Consider the following 16,916-nt stretch of genomic DNA (forward strand, 5'->3'; position numbering starts at 1 on the left):
GGGGGGTCGGGGATCGGAATGAAAGAAGAGAAGGTGGAAGAGTCCCAATTACAAAACCACAAAGGCAGCTTTGGCTTCGGGTCAGAGGATCAGAGCTCAAGGCTCCTAGGAGAAAGGGGTTGGGGGTGATGCCAGTGAGGAATCTCTAAGAACCATGCTGTGTGGGAAAGACTCAAAGCACACAGACTGGTGTGGTGGGGCATGTTTGTAATTCCAGCACTGGGAAGGCTAAGGCGGGGTGTGGGGGTGGGGTGGGAGGAGGGGGATCGATGTGAGTTGGAGGCTAGTATGAGCTAAATATTGGACTGCAGAACAATCAAAACTAAAAATGTCTTCTCTCTAGCCCCTCCCCGACTCCCGCCCGCCCCGCCCCCACCTCGGGGCCAGATGTCAGTGCCTCTGTGAACTCCATCCCAGAGACCAGAGGATTAAAGGAAAGAAGAGAAGACATTACTTTCTAAAATATGAAACTCTATTAAAACATTAAAAATTGTAACTGTCAGCTGAGCGTGGTGGCCTATGCCTTTAATCTCAGCTCTTGGGAGGCAGAGGTAGGTGGATCTCTGAATTCGAGGCCAGCCTGGTCTACAGAGCGAGTTCTAGGACAGCCAGGGCTACACAGAGGAAACCAGTGTGTGTGTGTGTGTGTGTGTGTGTGTGTGTGTGTGCATATTCCGTCATTATTGGGGTTGAAATTTTTAAAGTAGAAGGAAATATTTGCTAGATATGCAGAAAACATTAATGCCCATAATATAGTTCAAAGCCTCTCAAGTGGGCAGTGGTGGTGACACACAGCTAATTTAATCCCAGTCCTTGGGAGGCAGAGACACTATCTTTGTGAGTTCTGACCAGCAGGGGCTACACAGTGAGACCCTGTCTCAGGAAAAAACAAACAAACAAACAATAAACAAAGAAACAAAGCTCTTAATGTCTAAGGAAAAGGTAAGAGGGCTCAGTAAAGAACCCTGCCAAATGCAGGTAGGGCTCCTCCCAGGAAGCTGGAGGGCCCCGGCAGCAAGTCCTTCTGCTCCACTAGCACCTCTTACTTTCAGTTTAGATAAAACACCTTCTCTCTCTTTGTCTTCTCTTAAATTTTTACTTTGTGTGGGGGCTGGAGAGACAGCTCAGTGGTTAAGAGCACTGACTGCTCTTCCAGAGGTTCTGAGTTCAATTCCCAGCAACCACATGGTGGCTCACAACCATCTGTAATGGGATCTGATGCCCTCATCTGGTGTGTCTGAAGACAGCTACTGTGTATTCAGATACATAAAATAAAGAAATAATTTAAAATGTTTACTTTGTGTGTCTATAACTGTGCTTGAGTTGGCCAGAGAAGGTCTCCTTGAGACAAGGTCTCTCACTGAACCTGGAGCAAGCTTAGGGCCTGCCTTGCCTCACGGTGCTGGGGTCACAGCAGCCACATCTGGCTTTTTACTTGGGTTCTGGAAACTTGAACCCAGGTCCTTATGCACATACAGTGTGTGTTTTTCCCTACTCAGCCACTTCTCAAGACCTAAAACAACATTTTCTCACAAAATTTCAAAAGATAGGACCTTGTTATGTTCTGGGAAGTAAGAAAACGGGACCATACAGGGACAGCCTTGTCATTCAGAAGGAAAACCAAGGATGGGAGATGCATCCTTCTTTGATGCTGCCACAGAGAGTCCTCCACATCCTGGCACTGCCACAGAGAGCCCTCCACATCCTGGCACTGCCACAGAGAGCCCTCCACATCCTGGCACTGCCTGAAAATCATAGTAGGACCATGGTGGTGTCTACTGTCCCTGCCCAAGTCTTTGATCACTCAGGCTTACCCGAAGTAGGAAACCATCTGGGCAGGTGAACTGGTCATACCAAATGGCCTTGTACATAATCAGCACACAGCCCAGAAGTGCCATAGCAAAGGCGATCATCCTTGCGGTGGGCAGCTGGCAGAGGCAAAGAAGCAAAACAGTGCAGGTGAGATAGGTTGGGGCCCCTGCCCTTACATCTTGTCTCCTTCCTTGAGGTCAGCTCTAGGACTAAAAGTCTAGGAATCGTTCTTTGCAGGTCTACCCTTGCTGGAAGTCTGGAAATGTCCATGACCAGGTAAACTGCATTTGGCCAGTGAAGTTGCGTGCAGTCACTTGACCCAGAAGTGCTATAGGAACAGGTTTGCTCTGCCCATGTGCCCCCTACAGAAGTTAGTGATCACCACAGCAGGAGTACTGGATGCAGGGAACATTGTTCGTATGTGTGGGTATGCTGGGAATGGGCTGCGGAGGCTTCTAGGGAGGCAGGTGCATTAGTACCACCCTGAGAAGATCCCCCTGGCCCCCTAAAAAGCAGCAAGGCCTAAGCACTATGGAAAGGGGGCAAGTGTTGCTTCTGAACATGGAAAAGCATTAGAAACAGCTAGCTAAAAATGATTAAATGATTAAATGAAATGATTAAAACCATCACCGACGTGGTTAAGAGAAGAGGTAAAGCTCGTATCTGTTTCACAGAAAGCCTGCAAAGAGAAAGACAGCGATGGGCTGGGGAAGAGGTGCTTCTGTGGGACGTGTCTCCTAGGAGCTCGGGCTGTTCAGCAGACTGGATACAGATGGACAGCTAAGGGCCAGCCAGCACTAGAGGTGACATCTGAAGAAGAGACCTAAGTGGGACCCTGTCAAGCAAACAAGGCCTGAGTTGCTCATCTACCTTCTCCCCTGTCCTAACTTCCCATAGTGAGGGAGGAGTGACATACTTACTCTGCGTCCTTCCTCTGCGTGGCTGCAAGCCAGCCTCTGACCCTCCAAATCTGTGAACTTCTTTGGCTGGTCTGCAGAGGTAAGCTGATATTCTGTTTGTGTTTTGATGACCACCTAAAGAAAGAGACGGCCATGGCATTGCTGGACAGCTGGCAGGGACCTAGTGAGCCCTGCACTGAGGGGGCTGGGAACCCTGATGACCATCTGTCTGTACTATTTGATGGCCAGTAGAGCTGCAGCATCTCAAAGCTGAAGCCATAGGAAGGTGGGCACTGAGAGTCTGATAGGAACCACAGATATTCGAGGCTGAGACAGGCCAAGGGTGGAGTTCCTCACTCTGTCAGCTGCCTTCCATTCAGGGTGCTGGCTCTCTTACATGAACTTCCCCTTATACTGCTCCATAATCTGACTCTTCCTTCCAAGGTCTGTCCTGACTTCTCTGACAGCTTACAAAGTCTTGAGCCTCCAACTACATGGGGGCTTAGACACGGGCAATTCTAGGCTGTTTGTATTCTTGAGAGGCAAAGGATACATAATCGTCAACAGAATTCACTGTTGTAGTAAATGCAGCTGAAACCCATCCAGATCACTGCACAGCTGCCTTGGGCTCCTTGAAGGGCCAGGCTGGGCCAGTCTTGAGCTCCCGTTTGCTTCTCATTGACTTCTGCTGAAGACCCTCAGTTACCTGCCCAAGAAGCCCTACTTTGTGCCCTAACCTAGAGCCCTGTCTGGAAAAGAAAGAGAAGTACACTGTTGCTGTGGTGAAACGACGACCAAAAAAGCAAGATGGGGAGGAAGGGTCTATTCGGCTTACACTTCCACATCATAGTATCTATCACTGAAGGAAGTCGGAGCAGGCACTCAAACAGGGAAGGAACCTGGAGGCAGGAGTCCATGCCAAGGCCAAGGAGGCATGCTGCTTGTTGGTTTGCTCCTCATGGTTTGCTCAGCCTTCTTTCTTATAGAACCCAGAACCACCAGCCATGGGGTGGCATCACAATGGGCTTGGCCCATCAGTCACTAATTAAGAAAATGCTCTATAGGCTTGCCCACGGGCCAATCTTATGGAAACACTTTCTCAGTTGAGGTTCTTTCCTCTTAGATGACTATAGCTGGTGTCAAGTTGATACAAAACTAGCCAGCATGAGTGGTAGCTGCAACTTGCTGGCCCCTGTTAGATTGCATCATAGTCTGAGTGTTTAAATTCTGAGGAATCCAGTGGTCAATTTAGCCTGTTTCAGATGGAGTAGGGACTCTGGATGCGAGAGAGCTAGCCAGGAGGTCTAACCATGAGGTTACACTTGCCTGTGATTAGTTTGGATTTCTGCCATAAACCTCAGGCACACCTCTTTATTTCTAGGCAATCCTGAGAAAGCCTCCCACATTGGCTCAGGTTACTCACCTGGTCAGAGAATGAAGGCTGAAGCTGGCTGACATCCAGGGGGCTGATGAGAGGAACATTGTCCATGGTAGCCCCATCCTGGTTTCGTGTTTCCTTGCCTGGCTTCCCTGAGAAGCTGCAGCCTAGCTTCACCATGGTGGAGGGTGGTCCTTGTCCCAGCCTAGAAACAGAGACAAAGTCACCACTTATAAGTCATCCTGTGTACAACCATAGAGCTGGTTCTGGAGTAAGGACCCAGAGTGGTCCCAATACCCCTCATACAAAATCCAGGGATGGGTGGTGGGAGGTCCAGCTCAAGGTTTCTCATCCCTTCCTGACCTTTCAACAGTGCCTCTGGCCAGAGAACATTTCAAGATTTATTAATCTGTTTTTTATGCATATGAGTACACTGTAGCTGAACAGATGGTTGTGAGCCTTCATCTGGTTGTTGGGAATTGAACTTAGGACCTCTGCTCACTCCAGTCGGCCTCCCCTGCTCCAGTAGACTCTGATTGCTCAGTCCCTGCTCGCTCCAGTCCAAAGATTTATTTATTATTATACATAATAAATAAAGTACACTGTAGCAGTCTTCAGACACACCAGAAGAGGGTGTCAGGTATCATTATGGGTGGTTGTGAGCCACCATGTGATTGCTGGGATTTGAATTCAGGACCTTCGGAAGAGCAATCGTACCCGCTGAGCCATCTCACCAGCCCCAGATACCATTTCAAAATAGTGCTGAGACATATTCCTCTGTCCCGCCTGCTCTGGCATGTGCTTTAAGTGCACATGCTCCACTGGGAGGAAAAGATACAGGGATCAGTTGGATTGCCAGGTTCTGCAACTGAAAAAGCGGGAGTCCCAGATCAAATCGAACTTGTTAACTGTTTTAAAACTTTGTTTTTTAAAAAAACAACAAAGAAAAAAAAAACCTCCAAACAACAACAAAAAACCCAAACAACAAAAAACCCTAAACAAAAATAGAAATCAAAAGAAACAAAACCCCAACCAAACAAAAGAACATGGAGCCTATGCAATAAGGGACATGTCCATATTAACTGCCATTGCTATCTATGTGGAATTTAAATGATGGTGACAAAAGTACACAGTCCTGATGGTGCAGGATGAGCAAGTCTTTGGAGAGCTGAGATTCCAGCCTGCCAGACAGGCCAGTCAGGCAGTCATTGCAGTCTGGAGGAGGGTGCAGGCCCCACTAACTCTGAGTAAGTCAAAAGTGAACACTTTCAAGGCTGGAGAGATGGCTCAGCAGTTAAGAGTGCTTGCTGCTCCTACAGAGGACTTAGGTTAGGTTTCCAACATCCATAAATGGTGGCTTCATAACCTCCTGGAACTCTAGTTCCAGGGGCTCTGCTGCCTCTTCTGGCCTCCACAGGCTTCTGCATGCATGTGGTGCACATACACACAGAGGAATATAGATGTAAACATAATAAGTAAATACTTTTAAAAGGAGTGTACACTCTCATCTCGATGTTGCTCTCGGAAGGGAAAGGGCCTCTAGGCTGACAGATGAAAAACCCAGCTGTATGTGGTAAGGCTTCAAGCCTAGCACTTGGGAAGCAGAGACAGGCAGATCTCTGAGTTCAAAGCCAGCCTGCTCTATAGAGTGACTTCCAGCCACTAGTGTTGCACAGTGAGACCCTGTCTCAAAAAGAAAATTAAATACCACAAAACAACCTCCCCACATAGAGAACTCCAGTCCCAGACAACATCAGGCCAATAGAACCATTTATTTTTATTTTTTATTCACTTTATATCCTGATCACAGCACCCTCCCCCCTTTCTTCCCAGTCCCACCTTTACAAATCCCCCTCTCCATTGCCCCCACGGGATGCCCACCTTGGGCACCATTGGGCCCAACATGACCATTTTTTTAAATGTATGATTTTTCTTTTTTTTTTTAAAGATTGATTGATTTTATATATATATGAGTACACTGTTGCTGTCTTCAGACATACCAGAAGAGGGCATTGGATACCATTATAGATGGTTGTGAGCCATCATGTGGTTGCTGGGAATTGAACTCAGGACCTCTGGAAGAGCAGTCAGTGCTCTTAACCGCTGAGTCATCTCTCCAGCTCCCAATATAACCACTTTTAAAAAGAAATACTGAGGGGCTGGTGAGATGGCTCAGTGGGGAAGAGCACTGACTGTTCTTCGGAAGGTCATGAGTTCAAATCCCAGCAACCACATGGTGGCTCACAACCACCCATAATGAGATCTGACGCCCTCTTCTGGTGCGTCTGAAGACAGCTACAGTGTACTTACATATAATAAATAAATAAATAAATAAATAAAAAAAAAGAAGTACTGAGCTAGGCAGTGGTGGCGCATGCTTTTAATCCCAGCACTCAGGAGGCAGAGACAGGCAGATTTCTGAGTTCAAGGCCAGCCTGGTCTACAAAGTGAGTTCCAGGACAGCCAGGGCTACACAGAGAAACCCTGTCTCCAAAAAAAAAAAAAAAAAAAAAGGAAATATTTTTTTGAAAATATATTGAGAAAGAACAAAGAAGCTCTCATCAGCTCCCGAAGCCAACCCCTTCTTCCTCCCAAGCGTATTCAGGAGGAGGACTACAGGCCAATCCCACTCAGAGACAGTAGAGACCCTTGGTGAAACTTGAGCAAGCTGGATTCAGCAAAATATAAAAGATCAATGTATTGCGGGTATGGAATTTGGAAAGCAGTTCCATGGGGTCGGGGAGAAGGTTCAGTTGGTTAAAGTGCTTGCTATGCAAGCATGGGGACCTGGTTCAGATCCCCAGCACCCACACAGAAGCTGGGCCAGTGGTTTGCATCTATAATCCCAGTGCTGGGAGGAAGTGGGCAGAGATGTAGAATTTGGTGGTTCAATAGCCAGCAAGCCAGCATAGCTGAAATGCAGAGCTTGAAGTTCAGTAAGAGACTCTCTCTCAAAGTAAGGTGGAGAGTCATAGAGGAAAACACCTAAAGTGACCTATGCACACACAAGTGAGTATACCTGAACACACAGGCACACATCACATACACAGACACACAAACACAAACACATACACACACAAAAGGCGCCTGGGTGTAGGCACTGGAGAAATAGTTCAACAGTTAAAAGCACTTGCTCTTGAAGAGGACTTGGGTTCAGTTCCCAGCACCAACATGGTGGCTCAAAATGGTCTATAAAGCCAGTTCTGAGGACCTGACACTCTTTTCTGACCTCTGCAGACATCAGACACACAAGTGGTTACATGCATACTTACCAGTAGGTTGTTAGCATTTCCTCTAGGCTCTACCCAACAGTTACCTAGCAACAGCCAGGTTCATGCCTGGCTCGCTTCCCCTCCTTCCTCTCTTTCCCCTCCTTCCCCTCCTTCCCCTCCTCCCCCTCTTTCTCTCCCTGTCTTCTCTGTCCTCCTCCCTCCTCTGCCTCTACCTCTTCCTCCAGGTCCCAAATAAATTCCTTTTTATATCGCATGGCTTGATTGTTCAGGGGGACATCTTAGCAGTGGCCGCTAAGGCACGCCCCCACGCCACCATTTTATAAAACACAACACAGGCAAAACATTCATTCTGACACACATAAAATAAATCTAAATTAAACAAAATAAGAAGGGATTGACAAGATGGCTCAGCAGTTAAAAGCACTTACTGATTTTACAGGGGACCTGGGTTTAGTTCCTAGCATCGACATAGTGACTCACAATGATCCATAACTCCAGTTGGAGGGTCTCTGTCTCCCTCTTCTGACCTCCACAAGCATCAGGCATGCATGTGGTACTCAGACATACATTCAGGCAAAATGCCTATACAAATAAGAAAAATAAATGATTTAAAAAATAAGAAAAGTTAGCCAGAGAACACCTTTAAACTTAGCACCCAGGAGGCAGAGGTAGGTGGATCTCTGAGTTTAAGGCCTGTCTGGCCTAAAATAGAGTTTTGGATAGCCAAAACAGTCACAGAGAAATCCTGTCTGGAAAAAAACTAAATAAATAAATATAAAAATAAGAAAAGCTATCTTTTTTTTTTTTTGCATTAACAGCATAAAGAAAAAAATTATCTAGATAATTTTAGCAGGAGTCAAAAATATACTTGGGAAAACTGAGGTTCACTTACAATTTTAAAAATGTGCTTGCACACTGAGGGCAGAGGAAGAAGGAATTTCTTAAATTCCAACAAATTTATTGAATGTAAGTTTTGTTGCTGTTTTGTTTTTTGTTTTTTGTTTCGTCATTTGAGATAAGGTCTCATTATAGCTCAGGTTGGTCTTGAAGTCCTGATCCTCCTGCCTCAGACTCCTGAGTCTGGGATTGCAGGTGTGTATCATCACACAAACTTGAATTTGAGTCTTCTGTCTTTGAGACTACAGAAATATTGATGACCTTGGCTGGTCTGCTGGTTTTCATAAGAATGGCCCCCAAAGGCTCATATATTTGAATGCTTAGTCACCAGGGATGTCACTACTTTAAAAAAAAAAAAATGCTTAGAAGAATTAGGATGGCCAGGCAGTGGTGGCACATGCCTTTAATCCCAGCACTTGGGAGGTAGAGGCAGGTGGATTTCTGAGTTCGAGGCCAGCCTGGTCTACAGAGTGAGATCCAGGACAGCCAGGGCTACACAGAGAAACCCTGTCTCAAGAAACTGAAAAAACAAAAACAAAAACAAAAACAAAACAAAACACACAAAAAAAGAATTAGGATGTGCAGCCTTGTTGGAGGGAGTGTGTCGTTGGGGGTGGACTTTGAGGTTTCAAAAGCCCATACCTAGTCTAGTGTTTTTCTACCTGTGGATCAGAATGTAGCTCCCAGCTACTTCCCCAGCCAGTGTGCATGCCATGTGTGCGGCCCTGCTCCCCTCCATAACAGTGGACCAACCCTCTGTATCTGTAAGCAAGCCTTCATTTGAATGCCTTTTTAATATAAGAGTTTCATTGGTTATGGTGTCTCTTCACAGCAATAGAACAGTGATTAAGACAGCCAGTGAAGTTCCGGAAACTATGGTCCTGAGTGCTCAGTCAGTACAGTTGCACAGGGACAAAGAAACCAGGCCAGGGGTTTGGAACCTAGCACTGATTGTTCATGAAATAGCGTTTGTATTTAAATGCAGATACAAATCCCCCATATATACAATATAAGCATCGAAAGACTCCAGGGTTGGTGAGATGGTTCAGTGGGTGAAAGCACTGGGCTGCCAAGCCTGACAACCTGAGTTCAATCCCCAGGACTCCCATGGTGGAACAAGAAAACTGCTTCCTGCAAGTTGTGCTCTGACCTCCACATGTGCAACATGACATAAGATTACTTACTCATGCACAATAAATAAGAGCAATACAATAATTAAGGGACAGGAGAAATAATTCAGTGGTTATGTGAACTGACTGTTCTTCCACATCAATATCTAGCATCCACACAGCCACTCACAGATCTAAAACTCCAGTTCCAGGGAATCCAATGGCCTCTTCTTCAGGAGCACCAGAAATACATGAGGTATACACACATACCTATGTGTAAAGCACTAATACATACAAAAAATTTAAAAATGAAAAAGTCCAGTTAAATTTGAGTTTCTAGAAAGCAGATGTATTTCTCTAAGTCAGCGGCAAATGTTTTTGTTTGTTTGTTTGTTTGTTTGTTTTTGAGACAGGGTTTCTCTGTGTAGCCTTGGCTGTCCTGGAACTCACTCTGTAGACCAGGCTGGCCTCGAACTCAGAAATCTGCCTGCCTCTGCCTCCCAAGTGCTGGGATTAAAGGCGTGCGCCACCACCGCCTGGTGCAAATGTTTATTTTGTTACTTTTAACTATGTGTGTCTCTGTGTGTGATTTATTTATTATGTTTTCCATGCATGCATGTCTGTGCCCACTTGCACAGGTCAGAAGAGGGCGCTACTGCCCAGGGAACTGGAGTTTCATGTCTGTGGAGTTGCCCTCAGAAGCCAGAGGCGGCACATCTTCTGGGGCTGAAGCTATAAGGAATTGGGAGCTGCCAGATGTGGGTGCTTGGAATAAAACTTAGGCACTCTCTTCTCTCAACCACTGAGCCATCTTTCCAGCCTCTGTTTTTTGTTTGTTTGTTTGTTTGTTTGTTTTGGGTGTTTTTTGGTTTGTTTTTAAATAATGTTGGGTCTCACTATATACCTATATACAGTTCATAGCTGGCCTTGAACTCAATATTATCTTGCCTCTGCCTCCCCAGATGTGAACCAGCTAAGATTTCAAATCATAGGGCAGAGATGATAGGCAGTTGTTCCATATGGAAGGCCAAGAAATATTGACTGGGGAGCAAGGCACATCTGAATCCTCCATCAAGTAAAGTAGGCTATCATGGAGATTGTGGAGGTCTTTATGCTCCAGCACCTCTGACAGTATTTATAGAAACACCAGCTCTCAATCAAAAGTTCAACAAATTTGTTTATAAACTTGAAACATCAAAATTTTTGTGTTGAAGACAGAAAGACACAAGATGTTTTGACAAAGGAAGTCCATCTGCCCTGAACACAACAGTGTACACTGGTGGTGTTGAAGCTTTGCAGAGAGAAAGCCATTTGATATATTCTACACGTTCAGATCTCAGTTAACAGCAGAGAGGCCGCCTGCATCTTAATAATTAAAGTCTGCTCAGACCAGGGAAGCTGATCCTATCATTACATGCATATTTGAATGCAGATAATGAGCACACACGTGTGCACACACAATGCACAAATGAATACAGAAATTTGTTCTAGGTGTATGAACAGGGAAAACTGAGACAACAGAGCACCCCAGAGACAGTGAAGGAGAATATTTACCCTCTCAGGAAGAGAAAGATTTTCCCAGCAGTACTCATAGAAGAAAATCTCAATACAATTACTTTCCATTGTTAAAATGAAAAATCCTTGCCTATAAAGATGAGACCTTCAAAGAGGAGAAACAGAAGCCAAAAACTGGAGATATTTGCAACCCACAAGTGATGACAGGGTTGCTGTGGGTTGAGTTTTGTCCCCACAAAGAGGATCACAATTTTTAGCTCTTAGTGCCCATGAAAGAGACGTTTAAACAGTCCTTACAGTTGTAATGGAATTAAGATGAGGTCATACTAGAATGGGTACGGAGGTGGGGGTTATTCCACAGTGGGCATCCTTACAAGAGGATTTGGACATAAGAGGAATGCTATCTGCAGATGGTGGCAGACTGGGGTGATGCAGTGTTATCCAAGACTGCTCAGGGCAGCCGAGTCTGCAAGAAGCAAAGGAAGACCCTCTCCTTACAGTTTGAATAGAAGCAAGGCTCTGGTGAAATCTGGTTTGGTACTTCTTGCCTCCAGGATAGTAAAAGTTGTGGTTATTTTGGACAGCCACCCTCAGAAAGACAGCAGCCCTCCAGATCTACAAATGACCATTGCTTCTCCTTTTCTACTGTCCAGCCACACAGAGGAGATGGTGTTTCAAAGCTGTCCAGTGACAGGGACAGCTAGGCACAGAACTTCCCTGCACAAGAAAGCAGAGAAGGGAGGCTGGGTAAGGGAATGAGGAAGGGTGGCTATAAGAGGAGGGAAGGAAGCATCATTTTCATAGACACCCTCCCCGTCTCAGGCAGGCCCTTTAGAACCCTGGTCGAACCTTTGAGGAGTGTTTCTCAGGTGACCTTGTGTCTGGCCCAGCCTTTAATGGAGATCAAGCAGTGTCAACAAAAAACTGTCTTAAGGGGTGGATCCGGTCCCTAGGGAGGGAGCTGGCTCAAGGTTGGTCCTGAGTCCAAGGGGAACCAGACGGTCTAGGACCAACTCTCTGGGCATTGTGATGGAGATGGACCAGAAATTATAAGGAATATAAACGGCCGGCCAGGTAATACACTGAGGTACGAGAACCAGGAAAGAAAACGGAACCGATAGAAGATGGCGTCCCAAGCACACAAGCCTCACAACTGCTCAGCAAGAGACCCTGCCTCCCCAAGAGCTCCGCCTACGGTTGCCAGGGTGACGCAGCCAAGAGGGTTAGTTTACGTCATCTTGGGTTCCCATGGCAACAGAGGCTGGCCTCTAGCTCTCGGTCAAATTTCTAGCCCTTCGTCTCCAGGCAGAACACCGCAAACCAAGAGTGGACAACTCTCCCCTCCTCTCAGCACATCAGAAGATTCCACCCAGGAATTTGGGGTCCCATCTGGGAAGATGACAAGGGTCATAAAGGTTTAGGATTGGGAAGGCTCCCCAACAGCATCCACTGGTCCTTCCCTCTATCCCACTCTGTCATTTCGTCATTCTCAGCGCTCTCTGAGGGGCGGGGCGGGGTATCTCTAGTCACGTTCTGGGGGTTGTGCATCAACAAGATGCTGACAGACCAATGATAGAGGATGCGGATTTTTATTTGAAAGCTCACACAAGCTGGGCTAGAGGTCACAGACTCATTTTCACACGGACCCTTTCATGCTGCGTCACACAGAAGTGCACATTGGTGGGGGCTCGTGCTCTCCTCTCGCAGCACTGCTGCAGTGCCCTCCCTGGTCTGCTTGAACCCAAGCTCTTTAGCTAGTGGTGGTTTGCCTCCAGTTTGAACGGCTGTTGTTCTGCGGGGCTCAAGCAAAGAGGGACAGAGAGGAGGGGCACAGCTGCTTGTGGCTCCCCACACTCAACAGCCACCTGTGGCCCAGCATCCAGAGCTGAGCCCGCGGCAGGTGGTTTGAGCAAGTGGCTGCCATACCTCCTACCATCCTTGAACCTTCACTCGGCGACCCCCATTATACCCTCCCATGAGCAGACAGCTAAGCAGTCAAAGTTCTGGGCAATACCCCTTCTGCTGACTCCTCTCTCTCCATCCAGCTGTTTCCTTTTTAAACACTCGGCCCCAGCTGTCAGACCGGAACAGGAGCGGGCATTTTTGCCCCTGGGCCACCTTGGAGATGCACAGCTCCCACTGGCTCTCCCAGACCTGCAGAGGTGGAGCCAGCCCACAGGGAGGGGGTCTGCAGTCACCAGGTCCAGTTGTCCCGCCTCCCCTGCTACCCTACTATGCCCAGTATAGGGATTTCCAGCTTCATATGGGGTTTGTGCAGACTGAGCAGCCATAACTCTTCCTAATGTCCAGGCTGCCGCTGGCCTGTAGGGGTTTCTCGACATACCTTGAGGTCTAGGGACCTTTCCATCCACCTCAAGTCAGCAGAACTGCTGCCCCCAACTGTCCCGAGAGGACCACCCTCCACCGGAGCCAGCCGGGCCAGCCTGACTTCTAGTGGAGACCACAAGAAGGAGATGGCTGTGCTCCACCGCTCTGGCAGACATCAGATCAGCCAAATCACTCCCACATAGACTTTCAACTGCTACACCCATATCTTTGCACATACATCCCACAGGCGCACAGTCACACATTCTTGCACCCGCCCCCTTCCTCGCACCGCTCACATCCCTGCACCCTTGCACACCCACGCACACATGCTGGCCCCCTTGTCCCCATTCCAAAAGAAGAAATGTGAAAATGGCTCACAGGCAGTTGCTGCAGGACGCAGTCGCGGGAGGACAGGGATGCGGTGTGGATGCAGAGGATGCAGTTCCAGACGCTTCACCACCAGGCGGGGCGGGTTAGGGGCTGAAGCCTGAGAGCGAGGCTGTGGTTGCCATGGAGATGCAGGCTGGAGGAGGGACCACTGTGGCTCAGGTGGCCTCACACCCCCTCCCACGGTAGACCTCTGCACTGCCTCTGATCACACCTGATACATGCACTTCACACACCCGGGACATCCATTTCACATACTTGATACACACTTCACCCTACCTATCTCGCATATTGCTAAGACACACTTCACACACAATTTGCACCCCTGGCACACACAGCATACGTCACATTAGCTCTCACATCTCACATCACTTCACTGTAGAAGGGCAATCACAAGACCAGAGAAGCCCTGGCTGCTCCTCCAGCTGGGATTCCTGGGGTTAGGGAGAGCCTGATCTTTCCCCTCATATCTCATAGTAGAAGCTGAGGTCAGAACAGCTGTGGTTGGCCTCTTGACCTAAGTCAGTGTTTGAATTTCTGGGCTGAAAGCTTTCCTGGGACTGGCCTTGTCTTGCTTGGTCACTGTTGTCTGTGTAATGGCAATCTGCAGAAGGCACTGGACAGATGTTCGGTTGAGAGTATGCCTCACTTCACACAGGACATCTCTAGTGGACATGCTTCTCCTGGTCTTAAGTCACAAATGCTGGTGAACCTCAGCAGCACTCTATCTAACAGCTCCTCTGCCTTGCTGTTGACTGGAATTCTGATGCTTGCTGTCATGAATCATGGCTTGTCCAGATTCATGGATTGTTCTCCTTCGTGCCTGTTGCTTGAAATGTAACAACATTCCTGACCAAGTCTTTTGTTAGACGGGTGCTTTTATGGCTCTTGGGTGGATGCTGGAAAGGGCAACTGTGTTGAACTCTGGACCAATCCAAGAGCATCAAGTGTTCTTAATAACGGTGCCACTTCTTCAGGCCCAACATTTAACTTTTAAAGAAAATGCTAAACTGTTTTACCCAAAGTGGCTGTTCTATTTTATGTTCCCATTATTGGCTCTCCATATCCATCATCATTTGTTATTGTCTCCTTATCAACATTGGCATCAGCCTGTCAGTCTGTCATAACAAACTGCCACAGTCTTATATTCTGGAGGCCAAAGCTCTGAGATCAAGGTGCAGGTGAAGGTCCTGCTGATATCCTGCTCCTTCACTTCTGTAGACAGTGTCTGTCGGTGTCCTAATTTATTTTTTTTTATTAGATATTTTCTTTATTTACATGTAAATTTCTCCATTTCCAGTTTCCCCTCCAAAAAACAAAGAAACAAACAAAAACAACAAAAACAAACCCCTGTTGCCTCCCCCCTCCCCATGCCTGCCACCCCACCCTCTCCCACTTATTGGCCCTAGCATTCCCCTACACTAGGGCATTCTTTATAATAATTTATTCTTAAAGGACACTGAGCATACTAGATTATAGCCTACTCAAAGATCCCATCTTTACTTCCTTCACTTCTTCCTCCTCTTCTTCCTCCTCCTTCTTTTCCTCCTCCTCCTCTTTCCTTCCGTTCCTCTTCCACTTCTCTTTTTCCTTGCTCTTGTGACAGCATTGGCCTTGAATTCTCTGCATAGCCTAGCATGGCAATGAATCCTTGGTCCTCTTGACTCCACCCTCTAGGTGCTGGAATTACAGGTGTGCATCACCATACCCACTTATATGGTCCTCAGGATGGGACTCAAGGCTTTCTGCATGTTTGGCAAGCATTCTACCAATTAGCCAGGGTTCTCTAATGGAACAGAATGGATTGAATTAATGTATATGTATATATGGGATTTATTAGATTGGCTTAGAGGATGCGATTTGAGTAGTCCAACAATGAGTGTCTCACATTGGAGGCTAAGAATCCAGTAATTTTTCAGTCTATGAGAATGGATGTCTCAGCAGTTCCAAGCTGGTTCTGGAGGCCTGGAAGATTCCTGTAGAGCTGCTGATACCCAGACTATGTCAGAATCCAGAATTTGTTTCTAATGCCAAAGCCACAGGATGGATGAGCTTGCCAGGGAGAGTGAGGGCAAACAGGTAAACAGCAGCTTCTTTCTTCCATGTCCTTTTATCTGGACTGCCATCGAGATTTAGGGGTTTTCTTCTTGCATTCAGCAATTTGGGTTTTAATCAATCCCAGACATAGTCAAGTGGAGAACCAAGACCATTCATCATAATCCTTAACCCTTTACAGCCTTTTAAAAAGATCCTGTCTATAAATACATTCTAAATGCTTAGAACTTCAATGTGGGACTTTAGAGGAGACAATTCAGCCAGTAGCAATATCCCAACAGTGCCTGGTGCACTTTGCAGTTCACATCCACATTACTCTAGTTACTGAAGCCTGGCATCTTCTCTTGGGGCCAATGGTCCTTTTCACGTCTTCTTTAGTGGAAGAAAAATTCAGATGTTCTAAATATTTTTCAATCAGGTCTTCTTGTTATTGAGGTGGGTTGTTTATTTGATAAAACAGTTTTATTGAACACTGTTGGGCTCTGCAAAAATCTAGAAATAATACATTGTATGCATATGAGCAAGCACGAGTGTGCACACTCCATCCAAGTTAACAGTAAGTAGGAATAAAATAGCAATGTTTAAATTTGTTACTTTTTTCATGATATGAGCTTAGTAACATTTCAAAGGGCAGGCATGTCTGGTGTTAGGGTAGGTTTCCCTCATTAGCAAAAATTTTCTGAGCCTTCAGAGTGCCTGGCAGGGGCATAGGCTATGGCCAAAAACCTTTGAGGTTGTCAAGGAAGGTGTTCTCATGACCTCCAAGGCTGTGCTCAGCTCCACCCACTCGGCTATGAAAGCACTCTCTAGTTCTTAGCCCACAAGAAAGTCTGTAAAGAGATCATAGGAGGTCTAGTCCAGGCGAGCTCTGTTGAGGGTGTATCTTTGTAACCTTCCACTCAGAGCTACCAGTGGCCTAAAAACTAACTTCTCTCATAGGGAATACATCACAGCATTTGTCCAAGCTTGAAATGTCTTTCAATCTCTGCAGCCAGTCCCACAACACCCAAAGGAAGCTCCACTCCCAGGCACTCTGACACACCCAGGATCAGAGGTGAGCAGGAACCAACATCTGTCCCAACACTGGGAGTAACTGGGACTAGTGGGACCAGGCACACAAGAACTCTGCCAGCCCAGTGACTCAGGTTCCTTCCAGTCTGTCTGGGTTAGTGTTCTGAGCAGACCTTGGGCTCAAACTCTGCAGCCAGTCCCACAACACACAGAGAAAGCTCCATTCCCAGGTGATCTAACAAGCCCAGGATCACAGGATCCCAGAATCACAGGATCACAAAGACAGCTTGAC

General features: G+C 46.8%; 2 protein-coding genes across 4 annotated transcripts in view; one reads left to right on the forward strand and one right to left on the reverse strand.

Annotated features, from left to right (window-relative positions):
- Caly (calcyon neuron specific vesicular protein) overlaps positions 1–13,826 on the reverse strand; it is a 14,626-nt gene extending 800 nt beyond the window's left edge. Inside the window, exons 1-4 of the mRNA XM_031388721.1 lie at positions 13,550–13,826; positions 4,135–4,294; positions 2,733–2,846; positions 1,815–1,928 (exon numbers count right to left, since the gene is read on the reverse strand). Of these exons, the coding sequence (XP_031244581.1) occupies positions 1,815–1,928; positions 2,733–2,846; positions 4,135–4,269 (363 nt within the window). The 5' untranslated portion in view covers positions 4,270–4,294; positions 13,550–13,826. The remainder of the gene's footprint in view (positions 1–1,814; positions 1,929–2,732; positions 2,847–4,134; positions 4,295–13,549) is intronic.
- Prap1 (proline rich acidic protein 1) overlaps positions 11,748–16,916 on the forward strand; it is a 17,502-nt gene continuing 12,333 nt past the window's right edge. For all 3 annotated transcript variants that reach the window (XM_031388722.1, XM_031388723.1, XM_031388724.1), the window contains exon 1: positions 11,748–12,258. Coding sequence is in view for 1 of the 3 variants with exons in the window: in XM_031388724.1 (XP_031244584.1) it covers positions 11,968–12,258 (291 nt within the window). In the remaining 2 variants the exon portion in view is untranslated. The remainder of the gene's footprint in view (positions 12,259–16,916) is intronic.

This window comes from Mastomys coucha, unplaced genomic scaffold (genome assembly GCF_008632895.1).
Source record: "Mastomys coucha isolate ucsf_1 unplaced genomic scaffold, UCSF_Mcou_1 pScaffold21, whole genome shotgun sequence".
Taxonomy (NCBI): Eukaryota; Metazoa; Chordata; class Mammalia; order Rodentia; family Muridae; genus Mastomys; species Mastomys coucha.